Below are 27491 nucleotides of genomic sequence, written 5' to 3' on the forward strand. Positions count from 1 at the left end.
ACACAGGCCGCAAGGCTGGAGGGGGAGAGGACACACCCAGGACAGGACACCAGTCCGTCGCAAGGCACCCCAAGCAGGACTCGAACCCCAGACCCACTGGAGAGCAGGACCCAGTCCAACCCACTGCACCACTGCGCCCCCCCAAAACAAAACAAAACAAAACAAAACAAAACAAAACAGATGATTTGCCCATTTAATTTTTCACATTCTCATTTTAATATTTCAGAATAATAATTGCAACAGACAAAAAAAAAAGACCTCCCAGACCATGTAACGTACTACTGAGAGCTTGCTGACTCAAAAAATAATAATAATAAAAAAAAACAGCAAAATAAAACTGTAAATACTGGCAAGTATTTATACAAACCTAACAGTGCAAGCTGCTTCGGAGAAAAGCACCTGCTAAATGAATAAAAATAGTAAGAGGGAGAAAATCAAATAAAACTCTACTACTACGGTCCTACATCCCACTATTAACTGCATATTTTAAATCCTGCTATCACTTCACTATATAATGACTTCGCACATTATTTCTTATGGGGAAATATTCCCGCTATCCGTTTTTTCCTATTTTTATTTATTTGCTACCCGGAATTCCTGGAATTCATTGTTTGTAGATTCTGTGAAATTTGACAGGTTTCGCTGTAATTCGCTACTTTGGACCGTCCTTTGGGAAAAAGGTACTTCAGCCACATGATGTAAGGGAAGCTTTCATTGGAGGACGGTCCGAGGTGAACCCATACACCGACTTTGGCAACGTCCAATCAAACGTGGCGTCTCATGACGCGGGAGGCGCTGTGGAGTCACGCGCAGACAGCCGGACTATGGACAAGCCTCTTTCACTCCCGTCCGGACGCCCAAAGGAGACGTGTGGGGAGCTTGCGCTCGTACGCTCTCTTTATGCCATGTAAATTGCTTCGTTTTGCATTTTCTAGCAAGAAACCTAAGTGGGAGTTCACGAACAAGAAGTCGCTTTCTGAACGGGGTGAGTAGTGCTCTTTCGCACAGTTTGAAAGCGCTCTTCTGGCGAGTTGTGTCGTACGAGCAACAGGTCCTGAGGTGGGAAGCGAAGCGCTGCCCGGGCGACAGGCCCTCCGCGGCGCTTCTGTTTTTTTTTTTTTTTAGTTTTATTTTAAACAAAGCCACGGAAAACAGGCGCAACGTGGGAATGGCTTGTAACCACGACACTTTTTTTTTTTTTTTTTTTTTTTTTTTTTTTTTTTCAATTTAAAAAAAAAAAAACCTTAGTTTTCCCGCATTAAGGTAACTTTAATGCTCGGAAGCTATCAGACGGTACACGCACACTCCCAACCGACGTCGTCGTCGTTGTGAAGTTTCCTCAGAGAGACAATGTTCGCTGTACACATTCAGCGTAACCGAATAACTGTAAATTTTTAAAAACTCTTAATGAGCAGCGACGGTTGATTAAACGGTGTGAGTGGTGTAAGCTAGAGACGAAGTGGCCGGTTACTGTGGAGAGCCTGACTGTGTTGACTGTGACTGTGTGTGTGTGTTGTTAGCGTGCTACTGGCTACTGGGCTGCTAGAAGCTAGCCGAACTCGTACGTTTTAGCTTTCTTAATAACTCCCCTCTGTTGTTGTGTGTTATATAACTTCGGGACCTTTCAAAGCCCTCTTCCCCAGGTTGTTTGCGTGAACGGGTGCCTCCGCATTTGAATGTGGTTATTCCGGGTCCGATTGCGAGCTGATCTGATGTACCGATAATTATCATCATGTGTCTGTAAGCTGCTCTTTGTTTACATCATGCTTTGTGGACCAGACTGTCACACGCAGGTGGTTTAAGCGTCTAATTACGTGTTAGGAGCAGGTCACGGGGTCAGCGGGTTACATTTGAGTACAATTTTTTTAAATTGATCATTTTCAGTTTTAAAATATCTAGGCCTTTAGCGCCGTCAGCGTTGGATGTTTGACATTTGGTGCCACTTGTGAGATTTTGCAAGTTGACTAAGTTGGGCAGTTTTTTTTTTTTTTTTTCCCTTTTATAAGTGAATAAGCTCAAAATTATGTTGCAAGGTTTTAATTTGAAAAGATGGCCTTAGCCTTAGTGTGCAGTTTGAAATTTCAGACCTGGCATGAATCAAAACACCAATTCATCCTGCTTTTAACTAATGATGTGATGATATTTGCAGAAATCTTTTCTGTCTTCTCCCAAGTGTTTGTTCCTTTCATTACCGAACAGGGATCTTGCATTTCTTGTGATTTCCGCTTTCCAAAATGTTCAATTACCTGACTGTGTGCCAGAGATAAGTACTGTGCCAAACAAATCTTTTTTTTTTTTTTAAGAAATCAGTGTCCATACAAATAGATTGAAATGATTGTTCTCTGTACGAGCTAAAGAAATCAGACTTGCTCACAGCAGTAAAGCAATGACATGTGTGTATGTATGTATGCCTTGAAAAAACTGAAGTTATAACACTATGGTAATAAATTATTTTATTTTTTATGTAGTGGATCCCCTTGATCAAGGTGACACTAAGTTGGTACATTGCATACGATGGTTTTGAGAGTACAAGGCTGCAATTACATGGTAAAAAATTTTGAATACTAGGTCACACAAGATCAGTTTGAAAATAATACCCAATAAAACTATTTCCAATTGGACAGTATGTAAGACATGCTAAGTAAATGCCACTAAATTGTACAGTAAAGCACAGGCTAAAACAGTTCCAAGGTGGGTCTTCAAGAGGTGACTGAAGATTGAGAGACTGGGAGTAAATCTTATAGTCACGGGAAGGTCATTGCACAGCATGGGAGCTAGGAGAAAATAAGTGATCCTTTTTGGTGTGTATGCAGATAGGGGCCAGAGGCAGAGTGGAAGTTCTATGGTGGACAGTGGAGTGAAAGTGTTTAGGAGTAGTGTCAAGGTGGGAGTCTTGAACTTGAGCATAGCAAAATAATTGTGGTTGTTGTCTTATTTTGTCAGTATACAGTGTCACACATTTCTGTGGCATTGATCATACAAATACCGTCTGTGTCCTGTTTTCTAATATCCTCTTAGCAAAATCCAGATCTAAAAAAATCTGCACAAAATAATATGGACAGAGTGTAACATATTTGATTTGGAAGTTCATGACCCCTCTCAACACTTTTTAGTAAAATGTGTTTTTGGTATTTCTGACTTTGGTACAAGGCACAGCTTTTAGTTTCAGAACTACAGGATTGCTACAGTTGAATGAATAACTTTGGCATTTAAAAAACATTTCTGGTGCTTGAGTAGAAAATGGACCATGGTTGCTCACTTTGAGAGGCTAGTTTGCTCACAGTTCTCTAATATTTTTATCAGTGGAGAGAGTTTTGAGATGATAATATAGAAATTTTGTTTGAAGCTAGACCTAGGGCACAAAGTACCTCTGTGCCCAAGAACCTCCGCTTGAATATTTTTTCAGGTTGCCATGGAAGATGTCATTGTGGTTCTAAGTCACCCTAATGGGTTGAACTAGAGAGGGACAGGGGTTTTGATGTGTTGGAAGCTTGAATGCAGATCTGTGACCCAGAGTGTATTCTGCTGACTTGGCCATCATTCTTTTGTAAACATGTTGGGTGGGGAAATTCCTTCTGGACAATCTTGGGATTAGTTACCCAGCTAAGCAGGTCATCACACTGGTGTAACGCACTGCAGAAGTTGAATCTACACAACATTCTGTGGTTACACATAATCTTGTATGTAAATATGGACAGTTTGTTAGACTGTCCTGCTTTTATGGCATTATGACTGTTTTCAAATTTAAAGGGGATCAGTTCTTACTGTATGTAAAGCAGAATTGAAGATATAATGGGGGGAGGAATTTTTCTTGTAACTCACTAGTTATTTTTGTAAGTTCCTCAACCCTTGTAGGATTTTTCACCAAAAAAGATGAAAGTTGTTCAAAACAAATTGTATTCAACAGGTAGTCGTATATTGTTCAGGTTGTTCTAGTATTGTCAATCAGTGTTTTCAGCTCAGTGCAAACTTGGTAGATAAGTTCTCCCCCTCTGTTTTTTCTGCTGTGAAATAGGTAGTTTCTTTGAGATGTAACTTTTGTGTTATCGGATTAACGTAGGATTGTGTGAAAACGCCTTTTGAATGTGCAGTGTGTTAGAGTTTAGGTCAAGGGTTTAATATTGGTGTTCTACTTTTTAAATGTCTGATGGTTGAAAAAAACATGGTTTGGTGGCACACCACAGTGTTGGTGCCTCTCAGCGTCTAAGCTACACATTCAAATTTAGGTTCCACTTTGATTCAGGGTGTACAATTTGCATGTTCTCGCCATGTTCACGATCCAAAGGTAAGCATTGACGAAAGCATTGGTAGGGCAGCGGTAGCGTAGTGGTTAGAGCTGTTGCCTTTGGACCCAAAGATGGCAGGTTCAAGCCTCACCTCCAGCTATAGTACCCTTGAGCAAGGTACTTCCCCTAAATTTCTCCACTTAAAAACTACCCAGCTGTGTATATATAGGTAAATTGTTGTAGATACCTTAACATTGTAAGCTGCTTTGGGGAAAAGTCAGTTAAAATAAATGTAAGTGTAGGCAGCAAAGGACATGGCAAGTAATTCAGTTCCATTGTGTTCAGTTCCACTAGATAATCTTGATACAAATCTAAGGTTTTGCAGGTGAGAAGTCTGAAATGTAAATAATGGCTCATCTAGTAGATAATGGTAGGAACAGCACTTCTGGTTTGTTAATCTCTTACAAACACTTGTCTTTGTCACTTTGCCATTTTATCCTGCTTTTGTTGGCCCTTTCAGCATTGCACCATAGACTCTGGAAGCTTATATTTGTAAGCTTTTTTTTTTTTTTTTTTTGGCTGATGAATTTCACAATGTTTATGATCTTTACTGATAATTAATGCAGAGATGCTTTAGCAAACTTTAGATGCTTTTTCGTGGCATCGTCACTTAAATGGTTTGGTATTTTACTGGGGTAAGTGAGGTTACTTTTTCAAGTGTGTATGTTGCATGGCGATACCCTTAACACCTCTCCTCTATGTTGTGACAGCTTGTCATTATATATAGCTTATGTGGACACACCATTGCTCTTTATTTTGTATAATCTTTTAGAAGCATGGCCTTATCTGGTGGTGTCTGGTTAACCAATGCAGGAAAATATGCTCTATTCTCATGAATGGGGTAGACTTGAAATAGATGAAGCTTTGCACCTACACGTAATGTGGCGTTTAACAGATAGAGTAAGAGTAGTTTAATGTATCAAAATGAACTGACCTAGCACATCTCTGCATCTAATGTCAGAGGGCAGTCCTGTGTTTTGCTGGCAAAGGCTGATCTAGGCTTATGTCGTGGCCCATTCGTGTCCTAGATCTTATGCCAGTCAGCAGAAGTGCGGTCAGATGATAGACTTACGTTATGAACAGTGTTAAACATATGTTCTTCTGCCCACTGACAAGCCAGTACAGCTCAAAATTGAAACTAGTTGGTTGCCTAAAGTTCTGGGTTCAGCTTCTTATGTAATGGTAGGGACAGAAGTTCTGCATTGAAATATACAGTGACAAATTATATTGCCTTTTTGCATGTGCAGTATTTGAGGATTCCATGTTCAGAATAGGCTGATGTTTTTGTAATCCCTAATGGAATCAACTGATTAGCTTAACCTATTGTTACAGTACAAGGTCAAGATATATAGATAATTCAAAGGTCAACTGTTGAATCTGTAACCTGTATAACTGTAGGGCTGTTGTGTGGGATGGTACAGAGCTGTATGAATGCAAGTGAGATGCCCCTGCTGACTGTTCAGTGTTATACTCTAGAGGTGTGTTAAGTCCTGTGTATGTGAGTGAAAGCATGTGTTGGTATTGCAGTCTCCTGAAGTCTGCGCTGCACCCTCTGCCCGTTTTCACTCTGCTTGTTTTTCCCAGGCTAATAGGGAGACTCATTCTCTCTCTCTCTTGCTGACTCACTTACACAGCATGCTGTTCTTTCTCTGACTTTTTTTGGTCTTTCATACTGGCTCTGTCTCTCACTTTGTCTGTGTTTCTTTTTCTGTCTCTTGCCACTGGTACACAGTGGTACGGACATCTCTGCTGCGACAGACCCGCAGTTCTCAGTTATAGTAGCGGGGAGTGTCGGAATGTTGTTATTGCTGCAGCCGTGATAAAAACACAATCTGTTTCTCTTCCACAGTGACAGACTCCCCTCCCTTAACTACCACATTTCATGCCACAGCAACGAAGATCTTTTCTCCTGTTTTTTGTCTGCATTGCAGGTGTCTTTCAAGAATTACAGTAGCATTAAACTGCTGTTATGTCCTTGATAGTTGCTTCATAAATATGCTTATTGACAAAAGCATAACATTGTAGTACTTGTAACTTTTATCCAAACTTCCCATGAATGCAGGCGTCTATGAAGAAAAATTTTTTTTTTTATTTTTTTTTTTTACTTAAATGTTATCTGTTGGTAACCTGCATGTAAGAAAAACACATGTTAACTTGCATTCCAGCTGCCCACCTCCAGGGTACATACAACATGTAATAAACAAATTGGATGGGCCACTGTCTAAACCTGAGTACTTAGCTCATGTTTGTCAGACAAATGAAGGTCTGTATCTTTAGTACCTTTCTGCATGTTCTTGCATGTTTGTGATACAGGTCTGTCCTGTAGAGGAGGGTTATCGTCATATGCCCAAGGCCAGGCCTGCCTCTGTGATGTTACAGGCTTGTACATCTTCACATGTAACTACCCCAGAGAAGACAGCTTGGTCTTGTACTGCATGACACTTTACAGGATTTACTTAATCGACGATCATTGTCACAAACTGAGGATTGAATTCACTTGTTGCAGTTTGGAAATGTACAGAAGTCAATTTGCTTCCTATTAAACTGAACTAGACTGTTGTTCTCTACTATTTGGAAGAAGATACTGAATAGCTCAAAGGTCACAAAGGTGGTAGGTGAAAGAGAAGGAAACAAGTAGGTGGATAAAGGTGCTAGTGTGTGGTGAAGCAGGTGCAAGGTAGTTGGCACAGATCCATTGATATTTTAAGGCAATGTCCTGCAATCAATGAAATTGCCTATAATGTCTCTTGCTGCCTCATTTCTTACTCTGCCAACCTATCTCCGAAACGAAGATCCTTCATGTCCAAACAAATCTGTTCACTTGTTAAGAACTCTAAGTGGACACTTTTTGTCATTTTATCAATATCATCGTTAATGAGCCTGAGAGTAACAATCAGCTTAACACTCTACTCCCTCCAACACGTCGAAGCCACAGCCCAGTCCTGCATAACCTCTGCAGAATCTGCCCTTTCTTCACAACACACTCTACACAGCTTCTGGTTCAGGCCATGGTGACCTGGACTACTGCAGGCCCTTCCTGTCCAGCCTGTGCCATCAAGCCTCTAGAGTTGGTCAGGAATGCTGCTACAGGAGTTATTTGGCCAGTAAAAAGTACCTATGTAGATAGGATTTACTCCCTGAAGCCTGCTGGACTTAACCCGATTAAATTCAATTTCTATACCCTAGACAAACTGCTCTGTCCTTTGCTTTTGTCCCCTTGCTGCTTCCACACACAGGAGGTCCAAGGCCAAAAACATTAAGTTTGTTTTTGGTTCTGGCTCCAGTATGGTGGAATGAAGCCGCCCTCTCACACAAAAGTGAGAGATAGTGATTGTCTAGCTGCTATATAAACTTTCACTGCATTCTGTTTAAAAAAAAAAAAAAAAAAAAAAGTACTCAATTCTGTATGCAGCTACTTGTGTAATGTATGCTGACAAAAATTGTGCTGTTGAATAAACTGACAGGTTTGGAGGGGGCATGTGCACGTCTCCATCTGTTGAAGTGCACTTTGTTTACGCTGAGCTGCACATTGATTTGGAGAAAAAATATCTGCTAAATGAATAAATAGAAATGTAATATTCATGAACAAGTAGTTAAGAATCTGGAGTTGTGACCTCAATGACTTGGACTGAATAAAAGGAGAACAGATTGAATGCTGAATGTACAGAACTGTTATTTGCCCAAGTATGACTCCCATGGAATCAGCTGTTTGATCTAAGGATGAAAATATTTTTCAAATTAGTAACCCGTTACCGTTAACTGGTTTAAAACCAGTTTATTCCGAAAAAGTTATGTCATAAAAATCACTGATCTAGAACCCAATAATTTAAGAGTTCATACACTAAATTTCCTGAAAGGCATTTTTTACAATGCATTTTCAAATTATAGACTTAGAACTGTATTACCGTATCGTTATGTGGTTCAAAATGCTTATTAACTTTCAGAGGGAATCCCAAAAGCTTGTAAATTTTAAATTTACAGTACCAGTGAAAAGTTTTCTGGAACCCAGCTGGTTCCCCCCAAGCCATTTGGTTAAGAAGTTTGATCAGTAAATGATCTTACATGTGTGCCTATTTCTTCTACAGCAATTGCCTAAGATTTGTAGCGCCAGTGTGTTGCTTTTGCTTCACTCACCTGTTCTTTTTGTCCCATACTAGTATTGCATAGGTTTTCTTACTTTTCACTGGTATTGTGTGCATTCATGTTTAAATTTGTCAAATTTTTGAGCGCTTCAGTTACCGTTCTTGTTTTATATAAAAATGAATGTCAATATACTCTTGAGTCACTTCAACATGTGGCGTTTTGAATGTTAAATTGACGTAGGGATGTGACCAAGGCACATAAATTTTGATTTGATGACATTGCTAATGAACTATATACAATGTGTTGCTGTTAAGATTTGACTTTTAAACAAATATTTTCACTCTCCCCCAGTTCAAAGGCATTGTCCTTCATTTTTATTGCCACATTTATAATTTATTTCTATAAATCATCTTTCAAGCCACTATCATTAACCACTTTTCCAGTGCATTGTCACAGTAGTCAAGAGACCATCCAGGATGCACAGGGTACAAGACTTGTTAATGAGTACCCTGCACAGGACACTTTTACATTACAAGACAGTGTCTCACACACACATTCTTAGTCTCTCAAGCATTACCACACTAAGGGTAGTTTAATCAGCATTTCACATGTCTTCAGACTGTGGGAGAAAACCCACACAAACACTGGAAGAACATGCAAACTCTATGTTCTCTATATACTGTAAAAGTATTTTTTGTGATTTTTTTTTTTTTATGGCTAACCTTTCAAATCATGATATCCTTAATCTGAAATCGGCATTAATCTGGGTTGCTGTAAAAGTACAGATTATCCAAAGTATAATAAATTATAGTTGAATACTAATAGTACAAGTCAGTATATCACCTTGCTTTTTATGAGAAGCTTTACATGTGTCTTGGTAATTTCAAAATAACTGTACACATGTTCACTGATCTCCTTCTTAATGATGACTGCCTGTTCAGTTGTGCCTTATCTACTCCTCCAACACCATGTTTGTGGATAGTGATGATGTCTTAATGGGAATCTTGCTCCTCTTGTTGCTGCAAGTATGTTGTATTGGTTAGGAGTGTTGCCATGGCTTATTCCTTAAGCAGCAGATGGTTCTGGACATCAATTGTGCAAGAAACCAGACAACAACTGAACAGGGGGTGATGTGGCAGATATGGTTGCTTCAGGAACTCTGAGCACTTGGAGTGGCTATGCACAACTGTTTGTGTGTTCATGTGTTACTGATTTAAGTGGTAACTGTTAGTACAGAATGAGTTTTATCCTTGGATGAGCATTTTTCTGATGGTAGATATTCTTTCAAAGTTTTATTTGTGCATTGTTTTTGTTCTAGATATGACTAAATACTTTGTTCTGAAATGCCTGAAAATGGCCTTTCCTAAAACACAAGTGCATTTTGTCTTATTTTGTCTTTGAAGTGGTACATTTGCTTTTAAGAGAAGTGTGCTACAGAAGTTTACAATTGCCTTGCAGTCCTTCAGGTGTTGAAAGTAAAATTATAAATAACTGAATCAGTTCTGCAAGGATTAGTGGTGTTTTGCCAATATAATGTAAAGAGATTTAAATAATTTAGTGGTACAAGTTTCTTGAAATGGTGAAATAAGGGTGATGTTAACTCAGTTTCAGCTGTGGCATAAGACTAATTTAAATTCTGTATAGTATTTTAGAGATACTACATGTTGGTATGAAGTCTTTTTAGTGTGGGATTTTTAGAAGTTGTACTAAACTTTAATCTAAAATGTTAAATATATGGAGTGCTTACTGTATATTGTATTAAGTTTTTCTCCCTGGATAGGTCATTAGGTCTAGCAAGGCTTGCTTGTGCTTTAAGTCTTACTGACAGTGTGCACCTGACTCAAATGTAAAGGAAAAATCATGGTGTGTTTATTCTTTGTGAGCAAGCACGTGCAAGAGTAACATCCACTCTGCAAAATTCACCATGTCCACTGGTACCTCCTTTTGCAATGGCTCCTACAGGGTTCCTCCCCCCTTAACAGAGGTTGAACTGATTATTATGCTAAAGCAGGCTTTCTTAACCTGGGTTCCATGGACCCCTTGAGCATCCTTGGAGGGGCTTCAGGGGGTCCATGATCCACAAACATGTTTTCAAAATAACACTAAAGTTAAAAATATTTCTGTGGCATAATTGTATGTGAAGGTAAAGTTTTGATGCAGTAAATTGAGTTCAGTACTATCTCTGTTATTTGTCAATTTTTCTACTACAGGGGTCCTCAACTTTCATCAGATTATTGAGTGAGTCTGTACCTTAAAATGAGTTGGGAAGTTTGCAGGTATCATGGTCTGCCAGAATGAAGGCTGAGATCTGTATCAAGTTGACAGAGTAAAAAGATTTCAGCCCTTTTGCTGATACAGTGGCTGAAAGCAACTTATTGTTCGTATAAATTTATCTTTTTATATAGTGAATTATTCTTACTGTAGCAATTTTAGGATAAGCACCTCGCTCAAGGATACTGCAGCAGCAGCGGGGTTCAAACCCCCTCTACCTACATCGTCCTTAAATATTTAGCCAACTCTTATTTGAAGCTGGTTTTCACTGGAGCAATTCCGTGGAAGTACCTTGCTCAAGGGTGTTATAGTAGTGACAGAGATTGGATTTGAACCAGAAAACCTCAGGTTGCAAATCTATTTTCTTGTCTCTTAAGCTACCTGTTCTCCATTTTGCCACTCTTGGAGCAAAGTGCTTCCAAGCAGGGCATTAATGGCCATTTTTGTAAATATGTGGACCTGACATTCAATCATACAAACAAAACTTTAAACACACAGACAAGGTGTGGCATGGCTGTGAGGAAAAACAGCAGGATGTCACATGTGCTTACTGCATGTCATACAAAGAGTACTCTGAAAGTCTGCTGAGCTGGTTGGTTGGCTGTGGCTCTGGCCTTGCTGTGTAGAACAGACTGTACACTACACATCAGGTACACAGTGGAGAGATCACTTCTGAGTTGTTCCCTGTGTTTCCCATCGCTTACTCAGTTTCTCTCTTGCTGCATGCTGTAGAGGAGTGTAATTCTTGAATCCTCTTACTCCTTTAGTGCGCATTTACCATCAGGCTATTTTTTTATATTGGGTACTTAATATTTTTATGTATTTTTTTTTATCATTCATTCACATATTCTATCTTCTCATCTGTCTGGTCACTGTCATTCTGTCTGTGCTGTGGAAGTCTGTCACCAAGACAAATTCCTTGTATGTGTGAACATACTTGGCAATAAAGCTCGTTCTAAGAATACCTAAGTTGTCTTTCTGTTGTCTTCTAAACCCCATCTTATCTGTTATTCCTTTAACCCCATCCCCCTATTTTACATTAGTTAATTTAGCTGACACTTTTCTCTAAAGCAACTTAGTGTTAAGCTGCTTGCAGTAATTTACCCATTTACACATTTGGTTAATTTTCCTGGCTCTGTTTTGGGGAAAGTACCTTGCTACAGGGTACTACAGGTTTAAATCTCAATTCCAGCTGTAACTTTTGGACTCAAAGGCAGCTCTTCTAACCATCATGCTACCAGCTGATTCCACAAGGATGGGCTCTGAACAGTTCAAAACAGTTCTTCTGTACTTTGAGCTCTTAGATATAAACGTAGAGTTTGATGTACTTGTGGTTATCCCATGCTTACTGTGCATTCACATATCGGCATGTGCACACTTTCATGCAAACAATAGGTCCCTTGTGCCTGGGCGATCTTCTCTGGAATGCTGTTTGCAGGACACTCCACATTCTCATGCTCAGCATCATGGGATTTCCCCCCCTATGCTCTAGAAGTAGTAGAAGAAAGGAATGATGTTTCAGCTCTGTGAGGATTAGCAAAACTGTGGGATTTATGGGGTTTTTAGGTGTTCTCTTCATCCTAAAAGGGGGTCTGAATTTAGCTCTGCTTGTCGCTTCATGTTTGATATCGTTCAACTTCCCTGCCTGTGAGCCTCTATTATGATTTATAATCTGCAGGAAAAAACCCTGCACAGCATTATGATCACCTTTTGTTGAAGACTGTGTACACATAATCATTGGTAGTACTGCTGAAGTTTAAAAGCCAGGCAAGATAAAATATAGAAAGTGTTTACAAATTCCAACACACAAGTGGTTGTTCAGATTTTCAAAACTATTAAAAAGTAAATGGAATTGCATATAGGTGGGCCTTTGTTTTTCGTTTGGTGTGAGAGGTAGATATCTTGGTGATGATTACCCTGGTGTGCATGGCAACAGGTTTTTTTTTTTTTTTTTTAAAAAAATTACATAGCAGTTACCACCCTCTTGTGTGTAACAGATTTCGTCTTGGTGACCACACCAGTGTGTAAACCACCGGTGTGGTCTTAAAGGCAGGGCACTATTCCTTGGTCCATGACAAGCTGTTCTTTTAACCATGTCATGTGGCTCTACTGTTAATCTCTGCCCCCCCTTTTGCTTCTGCATCCTACTTCAGATTTTTCTGACTCCTAACTGAACTTGTGTTGTTGGGTTTTCTGAGCCTGCCCATGCCCTGCTGCCATATTCACCAAAACATCCTGTCGGGGAAGTGTAGAGATACCAGGTCTTCTGAAGGAGAGGAGTGGGACAGAGAAACCCAGAGGAGAGGTCTCCGTTCAGTCAGAATTTCAAGTAAAGCCTGTGTGTCTTTTGTATGTTTCTCCCTTTCTTTTGGCCTTGAGACCTCATGCCCCTGTCAGAGCTGTTGTCATGGTGATGCGTGGGGCAGTCGGAGCACAGTAATCTGTAGTGTGAAGTAAGGGGAAAGAGACCAGGCAGTGCTAATTTTCTTAACACAAATGATAAAATACATATCAGTCAGTATGTTCTAAGCATTACTGACCCAAGGATTATTATAACCTTGTGGTTTGTTTTTGAAGAAGCACACGTCACACACTTTGGAGAAAGCTGAATACTACTGTACCTTGTAATAAAAAAACTGGATAATCTATTACATTTATATATAGCCATGTTTGCTGGATTTTTTTCCCCTTCCCTCTCCAGGGGTGCATAGAATAGCAGAAGGTAATTTTGTTCAACTTTGCAGATACTGAATGCCATTAAAGTGCAGTGAATGCTGAAATAAGGCTAGAGAAGCTTTAATTGAGAATAAAGTACACAACAGAACTTAATTCTCCTTCAGTATACTGTTTGGAAAGCACTGTCGTTTACTTGGAGCGTGTTCAGTGACTGGCTGGATAACGTTTGAGGTTTATTACCAGTGTTGTGACAGTTTCAAATTATTCTTTAAAAATCCTAATTGGTTTTGGATCCATTAAGAGCAAAATTGTTGTAACGCACGATGTCTCAAGTAAAATGGCTAAACTTCGTTTCCTTGATAGTGAAAAAATTGTCATCTAAATGTATTATAAGGTAAAATTCTGTCTATGTGTGAAGTACATTTTTTGAGCGAATGTTGCAATACTGATGTTTTGTATGATTTGAATAAGACAGCAAATTGACAAAGGTCACCACCAAATCCAAGGCTAACAGGCTGACAGGACTAACAGCACTGCCCAGCTGCTCTCTATAGATAAGGGAGGTCTGAGAGCGACTAAATCGGGTGTCTGCATAAAAGCCTCTCAAAAAGCCCATATAGGGCCATAAAGCCTCCAGAGAGTGGTATGAGACTGAATTAGTGATTGGGTTATGACAGGTTTAGCCTTCCCCCATGGGTTCACAGGTTCAGTGTCACAGTGCTAATTTCGCAAGATCGTGGCTACACTTCCCCAGTGAAGGTGTGTGTGCTTTGTGACCAGTCTAGCATGGCTCTTCATACAAAATTGAAGATGTCCTTGAAATAAGAGGCTGTATACTGGAGACCTGAGACTCACTTTGTTAACTCTGTTTCTGTGTTTGTGTGTGGGAGAAGGAATGTATCTGAGCTGTTTTGATGAGGGTGGATGGACAGTTCACAGGGGTTATCGGTACGCGCAGCTGGAGACCACACCAGTCTCACTGCATGGTCACATAGAGCCCTACTTCTAAATAGATATCCTGCAGTGAAGCCATGACAGAAGATGAGCAAAATTCAAGATTCCAGAGTTTGTCATGTGTACAGTAAACAGTTCGTTGCACCATACAGTGAAATTCTTACTCTGTGAATTCTCTCAGCAGCCTATGACAAATTACAAGAACGAAAGGAGAAAACAAGGCGTAAATCACAAATTTACAAAAATTACTATTAGTGCAAAGTCACAAATTACAAAAATCCAAGATTGAAGGTTATATACATATATAAAGTGTGCAGTGCGCAATGTAAACATGGAAGTCGTACATGTGCAAAGTCCTGCGGAGGTAGATTGGGTCTATTCGCAGTTGGCGGGGGGGTATATGTGTGCGCAAGGTATACGGAGGCAGTCTGTGGTCTCTGATGTTATTGGCGTTGTAGGTGTGTGTGTAGGAGGGATGGGGGTAGTTGACACCTCTCAGGCTCAGAGGGTGAACTGTCTGCTGTGATGGGTGGAGAGGCAGTGGATGGGTGTCATTCACAAGCCTGATGGCCTGTGGGTAAAAACTGTTTTCAACGTTGAGGTTCTGGCTTTAACACTCCTGTAGCGTCTGCCTGATGGTAAGGGTGTGAAAAGGCTGTGCTGGGGATGACTGTTGTCCTTGATGACGTTAATGGCTCTCCTGATGGTTCTGGCCCGGTATAGGCTCTCCAGTGATGGTAAGGATGTTCCAGAGATGGTTTGAGCAGCTTTCACCACTCGCTGTAGCACCTTACGATCCTGCATCGTGCAGCTTCCCAACCGCATTGCGATAGAGCTGGTGAGGACGCTCTCCATTGCACACCTATAGAAGCTTCTGAGAATTCGGCCTGGCGTGCCAAATTTCCTCAGCCTTCTCAAGAAATGCAGACGCTGACATGATTTCTTGACCAGATGCGTTGTGTTGCGAGTCCAGGTGAGATCTTCAGTAATGTGAACACCCAGGAATCTGAAGCTGCTCACTCTCTCCACCACTGTCTCACCAATATGCAGCGACGAGTGTTGCTTCCTCCTTCTCCGTGGATCTATTATCAACTCCTTTGTTTTGTTGACATTGAGGGAGAGATTGTTGTCGTGGCACCACTCTGCTAGGTCGGCCACTTCCCTCCTGTATGCCGACTCATCGCCACCCGTTATCGGTCCAATGACTGTCGTGTCATCAGCAAATTTGATGGTGGTGGTGGTGGTGTTCTGGGAGGCCACACAACCATGAGTGAAGAGTGCGTAGAGTATGGGGCTCAGCACGCAGCCCTGCGGAGTTCCTGTGTTTATGGTTATTGACCTGGATGTGTGGTTCCCCATTCTAACGGCCTGGGGTCTTCCCGTTAGAAAGTCCAGAACCCGGTTGCAGAATTGCACACCAAGATTGTGAAGCTTGTTGATGAGCTTCGACGGTATCGCTGTGTTGAATGCTGAGCTGTAATCAATGAACAGAATTCGAAAATAGCCGTCCTTGTTTTCCAGGTGGGCGAGGGCAGTTTGTGCTGACGGCGTCCTCTGTGGATCTGTTCCGTCTGCATGCGAACTGGAGAGGGTCCAGAGTGTCCGGAGCGATGGTCTGGATGGTACCTCATGACAATTCTTTCAAAGCACTTCACCACTATTGGAGTCAGTGCAACGGGTCGGTAGTCATTGAGGCAGGATGCTTTGTTGTTTTTGGCAGCGGCAGGATAGTGGTCCTCTTTAAGCAGGTGGGAATTGAGGCTTGTGCAAGGGACAAGTTGAATATATCCGTAAAGCCATCAGCTAGCACCGATGAGCAGGTTGTAAGTACGCGTCCAGGAATGTTGTCTGGGCCGGGTGATTTCCGTGGGTTTATTTACCCAAAAGTCTTTGCCACATCTGCAGATGTGACCGTGAATGGTGGGTTCTGTGTGTTCCCACCAGTCAGTTTAATACCCAGTGGTTTGTTGTTCAAGACCTTGAAACTGGCAAAGAATTCATTGAGTTTGTCAGGTGTGATGCGGCTGTCGGTGATCTCACACCTGCTTCTGCTCCGATAGTCTGTGATATTCTGTAAACCTTGCCACATGCGCCGGGTGTCAGCAGTAGTGTAATGACACTCCAGTCTGTCTGTATTCCCTCTTGGCAGCCCTTATGGCTCTTCGAAGGTCATACCTGGCCTTTTTGTAGTCACTGGCATTGCCTGAGATGAATGCAGTAGAGCAGGCACACGGCATGGATCGAACTTCAGTTTATCCATGACTTTTGGTTGGGGTATGTCCGGATCTGTTTGGTGGGTGCAGTGTTCTCGATGAAGGTGCTAATGTAACTGGTTACTGCTGACGTGTAGTCATCCAGGTCAACAGTGCAGTCCTTGCGCATGGCAGCATTCTTAAACTAACAACTAATTAAATTAAACAACAAATGAGTAAACATAGATGTGTTCATTTTTCTTTTGGGCATTGTGATCTGAAACTCAAATGTGACTGCACTGTGAAGTGTTTGTGGAGATCTGCAGTGTGTCTCTGCTCAAGGTTTGAGAGAGGCTCACATTATCAGTGAGAAACTTCAGTGTCAATTTAATTGATAGCAAGTGGATTCAAAAACCTGGCCTGGATTATATCAGTTTAACTGACATGAGAATTAAAAGGTTGATGGAACCCTGATGTTGCTTGGTGTTTGTATTTGAATGGGGGGGGCTAGGGTGGCATACCAGGAATTGGGGGTGGTGGGAGTTATCTGAGCTAGTTTTCCTTCTGACTGTTTTTGGCCAAGGTGCCCCGAGGTTATCCTGTGTCTGCTCTGTGCTCACATTAGCCCTTGTTATGTAACATTTGTTGGTAAGTAATTATTCTTCACTGTTCCCTTGTTTATACAGTACTAAGTACAAATACAAGTTATTTTTTAAAAAAAAATCCAATGTCAAACTTCATTATCATTTTGTAAATGATCTTCACAACTGGGAAACTGATCTTTCTCACTTTGTGCTTAGTTATCTCTTATTTCTCTGAACCCACTGATGCATTGTATTGGTCTTGCAGTAGGTGGTAACTATTAGATTGGTAGGCAGTTACTGATAGAACAACATTTGAAGGTGCAGTGGATTTCATTTATATTTATTCATTTAACAGATGCTTTTCTCCACAGTGTGGAACATCTGATAGAACAATTTAAATATAAAAGTCCATTACATCAACAATACCTTTTGTAATATACCTTCTGAAAGGTATGTAGCTTAGAACTATTAAAACTCCAACCCTTGTTGACCAGGTCAGCTATCTGAATGACTTTAAGAAAGTATTTGAAATGGCAGTATTTCTCCATAAAGGCTGAATTTAGCATCACTTCTAATTTACCTTCCGTTACAGGTTTAATCTCCGGAAAGTATCTTGACGCACATCCTTGTCATGTCATGGCCCCTTCTTTAAGGCGATGCAGAGACTGCCCATCATAGCGCATCCGGCCTACAACACACAGACTGAGGGCCAGACAGGTGGCAGAATGACCACCTCACACATGAATGGTCATGTGACAGACTCAGATGGTGCTGGTGGGACTGGGGCAGGGTCAGCTGAGGCCACAGAGGAGTCACAGTGGCATAGAGAGATGCCGGTGGACTGCCCCGGGGATCTTGGGGCACGTACCCTGCCTGTACGTCGCAGTGCCCAGCTGGAGAGAATCCGCCAGCACCAGGAAGACTTGCGAAGGAGGAGGGAAGAAGAGGGACGCAACAAACAGGAGTTGGATGTCAACTCCTCCATCCGCCTCAAGAAGCTGTCGCAGAACCCAAAAGTTGGCATTGACAACCCCACGTTTGATCCCATCGAGGGCCCCGGTGGAACCTTGGGGCATTTGCAGGGACTGGGAGGAGCCCCTGCACTGTTGGGTAAGTTGAGATAAACATGATGTCTCCTGAGAACAGAGAGACTTTACAGCAGTTTGACAGTTAAGAATGCAAGAGGAGTGTTTCCAGGACTCAGCCAGCTCCAGTTGTCTTTGGAAATTTGTTGTTTAGTTTTGTCAGACAGTTTCACTGCTGCTTTTCTTTTGGATGTTGTTTGGTTAATATGACCAAGCTAAAATAAATGTCAGCCTTTTGACTCTTTAGGAGAGCTGATTTGATTACACTGCTTCTTTGTGTACAGATCACCTCTCAACCCCACAGTGCACACTAAGATGGGCACAAGAACCTAACTTTTTTTTTTTTGACAACTTGATATTTCAGCTGGTGATCCATAGGGTTTGACCTCCGTGACCTGGAGATAACCACCATGCGAGGTCTGAATGGTCAGTGTTCAGGCAAAACAAGGAGGTTAGAGAGGTAGTGTTCATGCCACTAATGAAAGCTGTGGGTGGTAGTTTGTATGTCAAATTCCTGGGGTGGGGTGCAGTGCAGTGCCTGTCTAAGGTGGAGGAAGTTTTAATTAAAAAGTTTGTTATATAACTCTGACCTGAGCGTGCTTTAGTCTTGCTAAGAGTTTACTGTTATCTCGAAGTTTCTTGGCTCTTCTATTCTCCATACTTTTTGCTCTATCTCTGCTCAGTCAAGTGTACCTAGCTATTCATGAGTGTGGGCATGCAAAATTTAAACTTGGAAGAGCTGACCAAAAAAGAAAAGACCCCTCCAAGTACAAAGCTCCCCCCACAGTCACTTCCAGGCACGTGCCCATGCGTTTTTTGCAGCATACTGCAGCACTCTTTCGGGAGGGCTCTTGGGAGGTAAATTGTAGGTAGATAGATTCAGATAGCTTTAGTCACTACTTGAGGTCTGACAAAGGTGTGTGGTGGAGCACTGGTAAGATTTGAATTATATGTTGCTGTAGCTGCCGGTTGCTGTGATATTTGACTTGAGATGTTAACATTTTGGGAGGAGATGAGCCTGTGCTTTTACCAGAATTCAGCTGCTGCTGTTACCTTTGCTCTCAGCAGGGGTCCATAGCTCCATGCTTTGTTACTTTGTCACATGTTAAAAAAAAAAAAAATAAATAAATAAATAAAATATTAAAGAACATGTTAACAGCATTAACTAGTTCTGTGGGGATTTTTTTTTTGAAGTGGTGCTCTTGTTTTCAAAGGTCTGATTTAGGTTTTATAATTTACTTCTGTAACTTATAACTGTTTGAACTGACACTTCAACAGCTACTTTAGTTTATTTTTTTTTTTATTGAGGGCTGAGGCCTATCTATAGACCAGAACCGGCCAGACACCCCTAACAGAGCGTAATCCCTTCTACAGACCTAGAGGACCTGTTGATGTCCTTGAAGCAGGTGCAACACTGCCTTGGTGATGTCCAGAGCCAAGAGGACGTGGAACTGGTTCTGCAACTAGTTCAGAAGACTGACTTCCAGAATGCATTCAAAATCCATAATGCTGTGGCAGTGCATATGAACCGAGCTAGCCCGCCATTTCCCCTTACTGCCTGTGCGCAGAGTCTTGTTCAAGAGGTAAGGAGGCCCTGGCTTTCACATTCTTCTGAGAACACGAACTATAAACAGTATCTGTGGTATTGTATTCAAAATCAGGAGGTTTTTTTTATTTTAAAGTATGATGGTGGCTTCTCTGTGGATATGGGTTGTTATCCATTTAATGGATAACACTAAATTTGACCTCAAATACATAAAATGATGTGTATCCCTAATGATCTGTTCTCACCACTTCATAATAGTATCTTCATAAAAGCAAATTCAAAGGTTTCTTCACTTTCACAAAAAATAGGAAATAATTCACTCTGTTTTTAAGCAGAAATGAATTAAGAATGAAACATTTTGGCCAAGAACTCATAACAAGGCTGTGGTTTTTCTCTGCCAGGGTTAGGAGAATGGTTCTTTGGCCAGAACTACTGTACTGTAGTGTGTTAATGAGTCAAAAATAAACACTTGTTGTTTCCTCAAATTCATTATTATACAATGAGAGACAAAGAGTTCCCCTTGTATACAGTCTTCATTAGAGTCTAGGACTGCTCGTAGGAGGGTGGGAGTTCTGTTCAGAACCATGTGGACAATAGGGCCTCACTTTGCTCTGAATCTCAATGGTGTGTGTGTGTGTGTGTGTGTGTGTGTGTGTGTGTGTGTGTGTGTGAGAGAGAGAGCGAGCTTTTATTTGTTGTCACTATTTGGCCTTCCTGAGTATAGGAATGATGTTCTTTTTAAGAAACATATTTGTGAGAACTGTTGCATTTCCTCTGCCATCTTTTTGTGAGAACATTAACTCTCACACTAAGTAATGAGTAATGGACCTGCCTGTTCATGTGAACTGAGGAATGTCATTGCTAAATGTCAGGTTGCATTGTGTGTTTGAATTATCTGCTTTCTTGCAGTTGTTGAACTAGTCATTTTCTCCATGATGTCTAAACACCCTTAGGCAACAAACCAAAATAAAGGAATTTGTCTTGCCTCTGGTGTCCATGAAAAACTGTCATGTTCATGGAAATGTAAAAAGCCTTGGTCAGGGCACTGGGTTTGGCCTGATTTGTTGGTATATTTGGAAGTTATGCATTTATGAAGACCTCTTATGACTGAGGTTCTTCAGTACACAACAGTTGCAAGCTTAGGGGGAACTAGTAGGGACTTTTTCCTCTTTAATTTGTATGTTACTATTTTAAATTTACAGTTCACAAATACTAAACTTAATGTCATAAGCAGCATAGAAGTTTGTCATTTTTGTTCTGTGCCTTTTCACGGACTCCGAATGCACCCAAAATTGCTTTGTTTGGTATTTTTCAAGATAATTAACTACTCTCAATGGGCATGGTGTTCCTCATCCATCCTTTAGTTTAATTCCCCTTTTATTGTGTAGGTGCTGTTCACCTGTTCCACTGGTGAGTCACTCCTTTCTGTTCCATGTCTCTGGGTGCTCTGCACCTGCTGCCTCTACCCAGCTGAACCAGTCCTGTCTTGTTGTGTGTCTCTTTCTACCAGGTGCAGGCCATGCTACAATCCAGCCAGCTGAAAGAGGGTTTGGAATTGAGTACCTTGCTGAGTTCCCCACACCTGCAGGTGTGTCACACATTTGTACACTGAAAGGCTCTTTGCATCTTCTGTATTTTGTTGCCATGATTTCATATATCTGTCCCTCATAAGATTCAGCACAACATCCAGGTGGAGTGTTACTGTCTATAGTTCTGCACTTTGCCATGGGAATGGCAGTATAAGCTTGGGCTAAGAACATTGCTGAAGGCATGGGAATGGGAGAAGGCAAGACTGAGGTTAACTGCACATGGGGTCAATGTAACCTTTCCTTGGAGCAACTGAAGCATTTCCATTAATGGGATGAGCAAAAAGTACGTTAAGGAAATGTATCTGGTCCATGTGACATTGAGCACCTCATCCAGGCAGTGCTTTAACTTTACTTTAAATCCTAGTGAAATTCCTGAAGTATAGGCCCAGTGATGAATACTCGGGTATTTCCAATTTTTAAGAGAATTTTCGTTCAGTTGCTTTTACTTCTGCTATTTTCAGCACGTGCACAAAAAAGCTGTGAAAGCGCTCCTAAAAATTTATGTAATTCAGAAAACAGCAGATGTTAACTTTTTTCAGAAAATCAGTACTACTAAAGGTCTTGTTTTATTAGCACACCCCCACATTTAATGGTTAAATCCTGTCCGTCTGACTAATCCACTAGCACATAACATCCTGCCAGACCCCAGATCCAATATGAGATTAACCCTTCTTGGATATCACATCCAATTATGGACACTTACTCCATTACTGGGGCAAGAGAGCGGATTAGCCACGCAGCATCCTGCCAGTTGACCTCATGTAGTAATAAAGGTCCTCATGGGAATCCTGGCATAACCCTATCTCCTCCCCAGGTGACTTCATAAGACTTCTCATGACTTCATTATTTACGCTTATTCATTTAGCTGACACCTATCTTCAGATCGACTTAGTGTTAAACTATGGAACTACATTGATTTACCCATTTATACAGCTGCGTAATTTTTACTGGAGAAACCTAGGGTAAGTACCTTGCTCAAGAGCACTATAGTAAAAGGTTTGAACGTGTAACCTCCAAGGCAGCAGCTCCAACCACTATGCTACCTGCTGCCCTCTCATCACAGCCTGTTTTCAAGTTTACTCACTTTTAACTACTTGTCCTGGTCAGGGCTACGGCAGTCTGCATTCTGTCCTTGAATCACTGGTTGCAAGGCAGGTGGGGTTACACCCAGGACAAGAAGTCAGTCCATCGCAAGAGAGCCACACACATGGAATTTAAGAGTGTCTAGTTAATCTGCGCTGCAAATCTATGGACTGTGGGATGAAACCTGCGTAGACATGGGGATTTCATGCAGCCTCCACACCTCCTGAGCTGCATTTGGACCTATGCTGGAACAGGCCATATTCTGTGAGGCAGCAGCACTACCTGCTGTGCCACCATGCCACTGGTGTTCAAGTTGAGTTAAATCCAAATGAAGGAGATCATTTTGCTGTCATACAGTGTTTTAGTGGACAGGAGTAGAAAGCTTTACGTTAATGCTGACGGGAAACTCAAAACATATGGTGCACATAATCAAGAGAACTGATTCATTTCATACTGCTTCACAGGTGGGTCTTATGCATGAATTACATTTCAATAATAATTTTGGTTTATTTGTCTGACCGAAGGGTTTTAAAATGTAACACGCTAAGTACTAAGCGCTAATTCTTACAGACTTAAGTATTGTTAAAGCTGTTTTATAAATGTTCATTAAGGCAAGGACTCTATTTATGACTTCAGTCACTTTATGAATGTGAGTGTCAGTTATGTCACTGAGTGTGTTGTAAATGGGAATGCCCAGGCGTTGATGCTGGCCCATGACAGTGTGGCAGAGCAGGAGATGCAGCTGGAGCCCTCAGGTTCTCCAGATGGACCTTCAGAGATTCTCACACAATTTGGAGGTGAAACAGTCAAGATTGTACATTTGGAGAAGGCCAGAGACATCCCCCTGGTAAGTGTCAGACTCCTCTTGCCCTAGCATTGAAATTACCACAGTGTTGATTGTCGGACTTCCTCATGTGATTGCTTGCCTTCCAGGGTGCGACTGTACGCAATGACATGGACAGCGTTGTCATCAGCCGTATTGTGAAAGGCGGCGCAGCTGAGCGGAGCGGGCTGCTCCATGAAGGAGACGAGATCCTGGAGATCAATGGCATTGAGATCCGTGGGAAGGACGTAAATGAGGTCTTCGACATACTAGTAAGGCCAGTCCCCTGGCAACAAAGTGAAATGTAAAATACAGTCTTCAGAGAAAGGACATTTAAGATTACGTGAATTAACTAAATGGCTAAAATAGAAACAGCCAAAAGGCCCTGTCTTTAAAAACTGTGATTCTGGCAAAACTCAGCTTTGATGCTACTTTTCCTAGACTCTCCAAAGCACAGTAGAATTAAAATAAAACCGAAATGGGCAGAAATACTTTAAAAGGTGCCCAAACCTCTAAATTCCTGTTTCCCACCTCCTCCATGCAAGAGAGAGAGACCACAGCTGCACAAACACTGGGTAGTTATCAGCAAAATGACAAATGAATTGACACGTCAGTTTATATAAAAACTTTTCCACAGACAGCAAGCAGAAGGGGATGGGGCTAACTTACAGGAAGGTGACTTTACCGTTAACTTTACAGGTCGGCAGATAAGCATCCCACAGTAATTGTTTTGCACTTACTGTTTTGTTCTGTTTTCATTATTTGTTTTTGCTTGTGATAAGTTTAGTTACATGGAACACTTGTTTCCAAGACCAAAAAGTCTTTTCCATTTCACCATCAAAAAGCGTCCGATGTTTATCTGCCCACCCTGCAGTCACCCGCGTTGCTATGTCATAATGCAGGAAATGGCTCAACATGTTATATTGTTAGGTTATATATTATAGTAGTTAGCATTAGAAGTAAGTTTGATCAGGTAATAATATAGCATCTTTGAACGAAAAGTTAAATTTAACTTGCTTGCCCAAATAATGTTCCTTTTTAAATTACCAATAATGCCTGCCCCTCTTTAGAAGATTTTGATTGGTGAACATGGGATACATTACTCTTAGGGTATGAGTATTTTTCTTTAAAAAAAAAAAAAAAAAAAGTTCTGTTATCAGAGCGTTGGCTAGTAAAATGTCCTCCCAGTAACACACATGGTACTGACAGGTCAGTCAGCGGTGTCTTTTCCCAGGTGCTGACCCTGTTTTTTGTCTCTCCACTCAGGCTGAAATGCACGGCATGCTAACCTTTGTCCTCATCCCCAGTCCGCAGACAAAACCCCCACCTACCAAGGAAACTGTGGTAAGTGGCTGCGTCAGCAGCTATGGTGCTCTGTTCACCTCTGCATTCCTGTTAACTCCTAAAGTTCGCTACTTCCCACAAGGACTGCCAGGTTATTAATTATCGAATGTTTTAAATTATACAGAAACCATTACTTGGAAGTTTATTGCATGTTCACATGAAATTTTTATTGGATTTTGAGTATTTTTAATGTTTCTATTGCTGAATGAAAGTCCATTCTTGAGGTTGTATGATCTGCTATATTAGTGAATTGCTATCCAGCTAGGTTTTACAAAGAATAAATGTGCTATATGTGCATTTTGGCTCTAATATACACAGTTCAAGTTGCTAGCGCTAAAGACTCGTGACCCTTGAATTCATTATCGTGACCCTTCCTTTTTCAGGTTCATGTGAAGGCCCATTTTGACTACGACCCCTCCGATGACCCTTATGTGCCCTGCCGTGAGCTGGGTCTCTGTTTCCAAAAGGGGGACATCCTGCACATCATCAGCCAAGATGACCCCAACTGGTGGCAGGCTTACCGGGATGGAGATGAAGACAATCAGCCACTTGCTGGCCTGGTTCCAGGTATAAAGTGCTAAATAGCTCGCCTGTGCAGAGTACAACAGGAAATAGAGAGAGGTCTGTTGTTTGTAGACAGGGCACCCATCTGTGGCTCTTTGTCATAGTAATGGTTTTAGTAACAACCTTTTGCTCTCTCTGTGCTCAGGGAAAAGTTTCCAGCAACAGAGAGAAGCCATGAAGCAGACCATAGAGGAAGACAAGGAGCCGGAGAAGTCGGGTAAGCTCTTTCCTCAAATAATATCTGCCTTGGATGGTTTCTTTTGAATGATGTCTTTTTTCCTTTTACATCTGATCTTCTCTTTACCAGGGAAACTTTGGTGTGCAAAGAAGAACAAGAAGAAGAGGAAGAAAATCCTGTATAATGCTCATAAAAATGATGGTGAGCTTTCAGCCTTGCCTGTATAATTTTCTTCCAGTCTCTTTAATTCAGTCTCAAATTTCACCATTTCTAGGGATTTTCAGGTTTATGCAACACAAGCGTGATTAAACCATGGAAGTCAATTTTGGTGGGCTGCATACTTGACATGCATGTTGTAGTTAAAAGGATGTGGCTGAATAAAACTTTAATTTTCAGTTTAATGCACTTCTCACTACTTTTTTGAGGAGTGCTGCACTTTGAGTTTCTCCAGCCTAAAGTGCAATTTTTTTTTTTTTTTTATAGATTATGACAATGAGGAAATCCTGACATATGAAGAGATGGCCCTTTATCACCAGCCAGCCAATCGAAAACGCCCCATTGCTCTCATTGGTCCTCCCAACTGCGGGCAGAATGAACTGCGACAGAGGCTCCTGTCCAATGAGCCAGAGAGATTTGGTGGTGCTGTTCCACGTAAGACACCCTTGGCAGGAGGCACAGACAGGGCTATGGCAATTTGAAATCTCAAATGCAAGATGAAATATTGTTGAATGTTTGCAGGACTTTACATTTTAGTGTTTTTAGGGTTGGTTGTTCTGCCCTTATTCTGAAGCATTGGTTTGTAGGAGAGAATGAATGTCCTGTCTGAGGACACTGTCTCACAAGACCAGGATGTTACTACTTTTTAATGTATAGGGTGTGTGCATCATCTATATTCCCCCCCCCCCCCTGCTGTCTCATCTCATCACCCCCCTATAGACACAACACGGAGCAGGCGGGAGGGGGAGCTCAACGGTCGGGACTATCATTTTGTGTCACGACAGGCCTTCGAGGCAGACGTTGCTGCTGGGAAGTTCATCGAGTTAGGTGAATTTGAGAAAAATCTGTATGGCACCAGCATCGACTCGGTCCGGCAGCTCATCAACACCGGAAAGATCTGCGTTCTGTGCGTGCACACACAGGTAGATGGGCCAGCACCCAATGGGACTGATGATTCATTCAAGAAATACATGGTCTTGGTTAGGCTTTATTTAGCGTTCTCCAACAGTATTTCACAAAGCATGCTTAACTTTCTTAATGTACAAGGTAGTAACTCTGCCCTTTATCTGTGTCCCCTGTCCCTTTTTCCATCTGTATATCCTCTCTTGTGTCTATACCTCTTTTCCTTCTCTCTGTCCTCCATGTCTTTGCATCCGTTTTTTTTCTGTACAGTCTTTGAAAGTTTTACGCTGCTCAGACTTGAAGCCCTATATCATCTTCATTGCTCCGCCTTCTCAAGAGCGACTGCGTGCCCTGCTGGCCAAGGAGAACAAGAATCCCAAGGTACCTCAGTCTCTTCCATGTTCCAGATTTATTTTTTTTAACCAAATAAGCATTTATGCAACCATGTCACATAGTTCAGTACAACTGCAGTGAGATTCCCCACTGTTGCACTTCCTTGTGAAGTCAAACAAAACATGTAATGTTGTGCAACTTTATATTTTTGTATGTATTATTGTATTGTGGTAGTGGTTGTATCACATGTACCCCTTTGAACTATAAGAAAACTGTTTTAGTCTTGGCTTCTTTTTTTTTGCAAGAATTTAGACTTAACAAGCAAATTAACTTTTTTGGAACAAACTCACCTCTGCGTTTTGATCGCTTCTCTGCCTCACCCTTCCCCCACCAGCCAGAGGAGCTGAGGGATATCATTGAGAAGGCCCGTGAAATGGAACAGAACTACGGGCACCTCTTTGACGCCGCTATTGTGAATGCCGACCTGGACAAAGCCTATCAGGAGCTGCTACGGCTCATCAACAAGCTGGACACGGAGCCACAGTGGGTGCCTTCCTCATGGCTCCGCTGAAGGCTCACCCTCTCACCCTTGCCACTCCCCACAGCTTGGAAAGCACATGGATCACCCTGGAGCTCCTGTGGTACACCACCTTGTGACAGGTGCTGGAATTACCATACATTAGGCTGTGCTGGATAAGACCCTACTTCTTTGGTCTAAGACGGTCTTTTTTTTTTTTTTTTTTTTTTTTTTTTTTTTTTTTTTTTGTCCAACCTTGTTTAT

General features: G+C 41.5%; 1 protein-coding gene across 1 annotated transcript; it reads left to right on the plus strand.

Moving 5' to 3' along the window:
- Positions 1 to 842: 842 nt before the first annotated feature.
- On the plus strand, positions 843 to 27445 carry pals1a (protein associated with LIN7 1, MAGUK p55 family member a). The gene is made up of 14 exons (XM_018733435.2): positions 843 to 985; positions 17639 to 18156; positions 19506 to 19714; positions 21188 to 21265; positions 23047 to 23196; positions 23283 to 23444; positions 24439 to 24516; positions 24900 to 25083; positions 25226 to 25297; positions 25388 to 25459; positions 25742 to 25909; positions 26195 to 26397; positions 26648 to 26758; positions 27105 to 27445. The coding sequence occupies exons 2-14, from the start codon at positions 17703 to 17705 to the stop codon at positions 27279 to 27281; spliced, it is 2118 nt and encodes a 705-aa protein (XP_018588951.1). The 5' UTR covers positions 843 to 985; positions 17639 to 17702; the 3' UTR covers positions 27282 to 27445.
- The last annotated feature ends 46 nt before the right edge of the window (positions 27446 to 27491 follow it).

This window comes from Scleropages formosus, chromosome 15, assembly GCF_900964775.1.
Source record: "Scleropages formosus chromosome 15, fSclFor1.1, whole genome shotgun sequence".
Lineage (NCBI taxonomy): Eukaryota > Metazoa > Chordata > Actinopteri > Osteoglossiformes > Osteoglossidae > Scleropages > Scleropages formosus.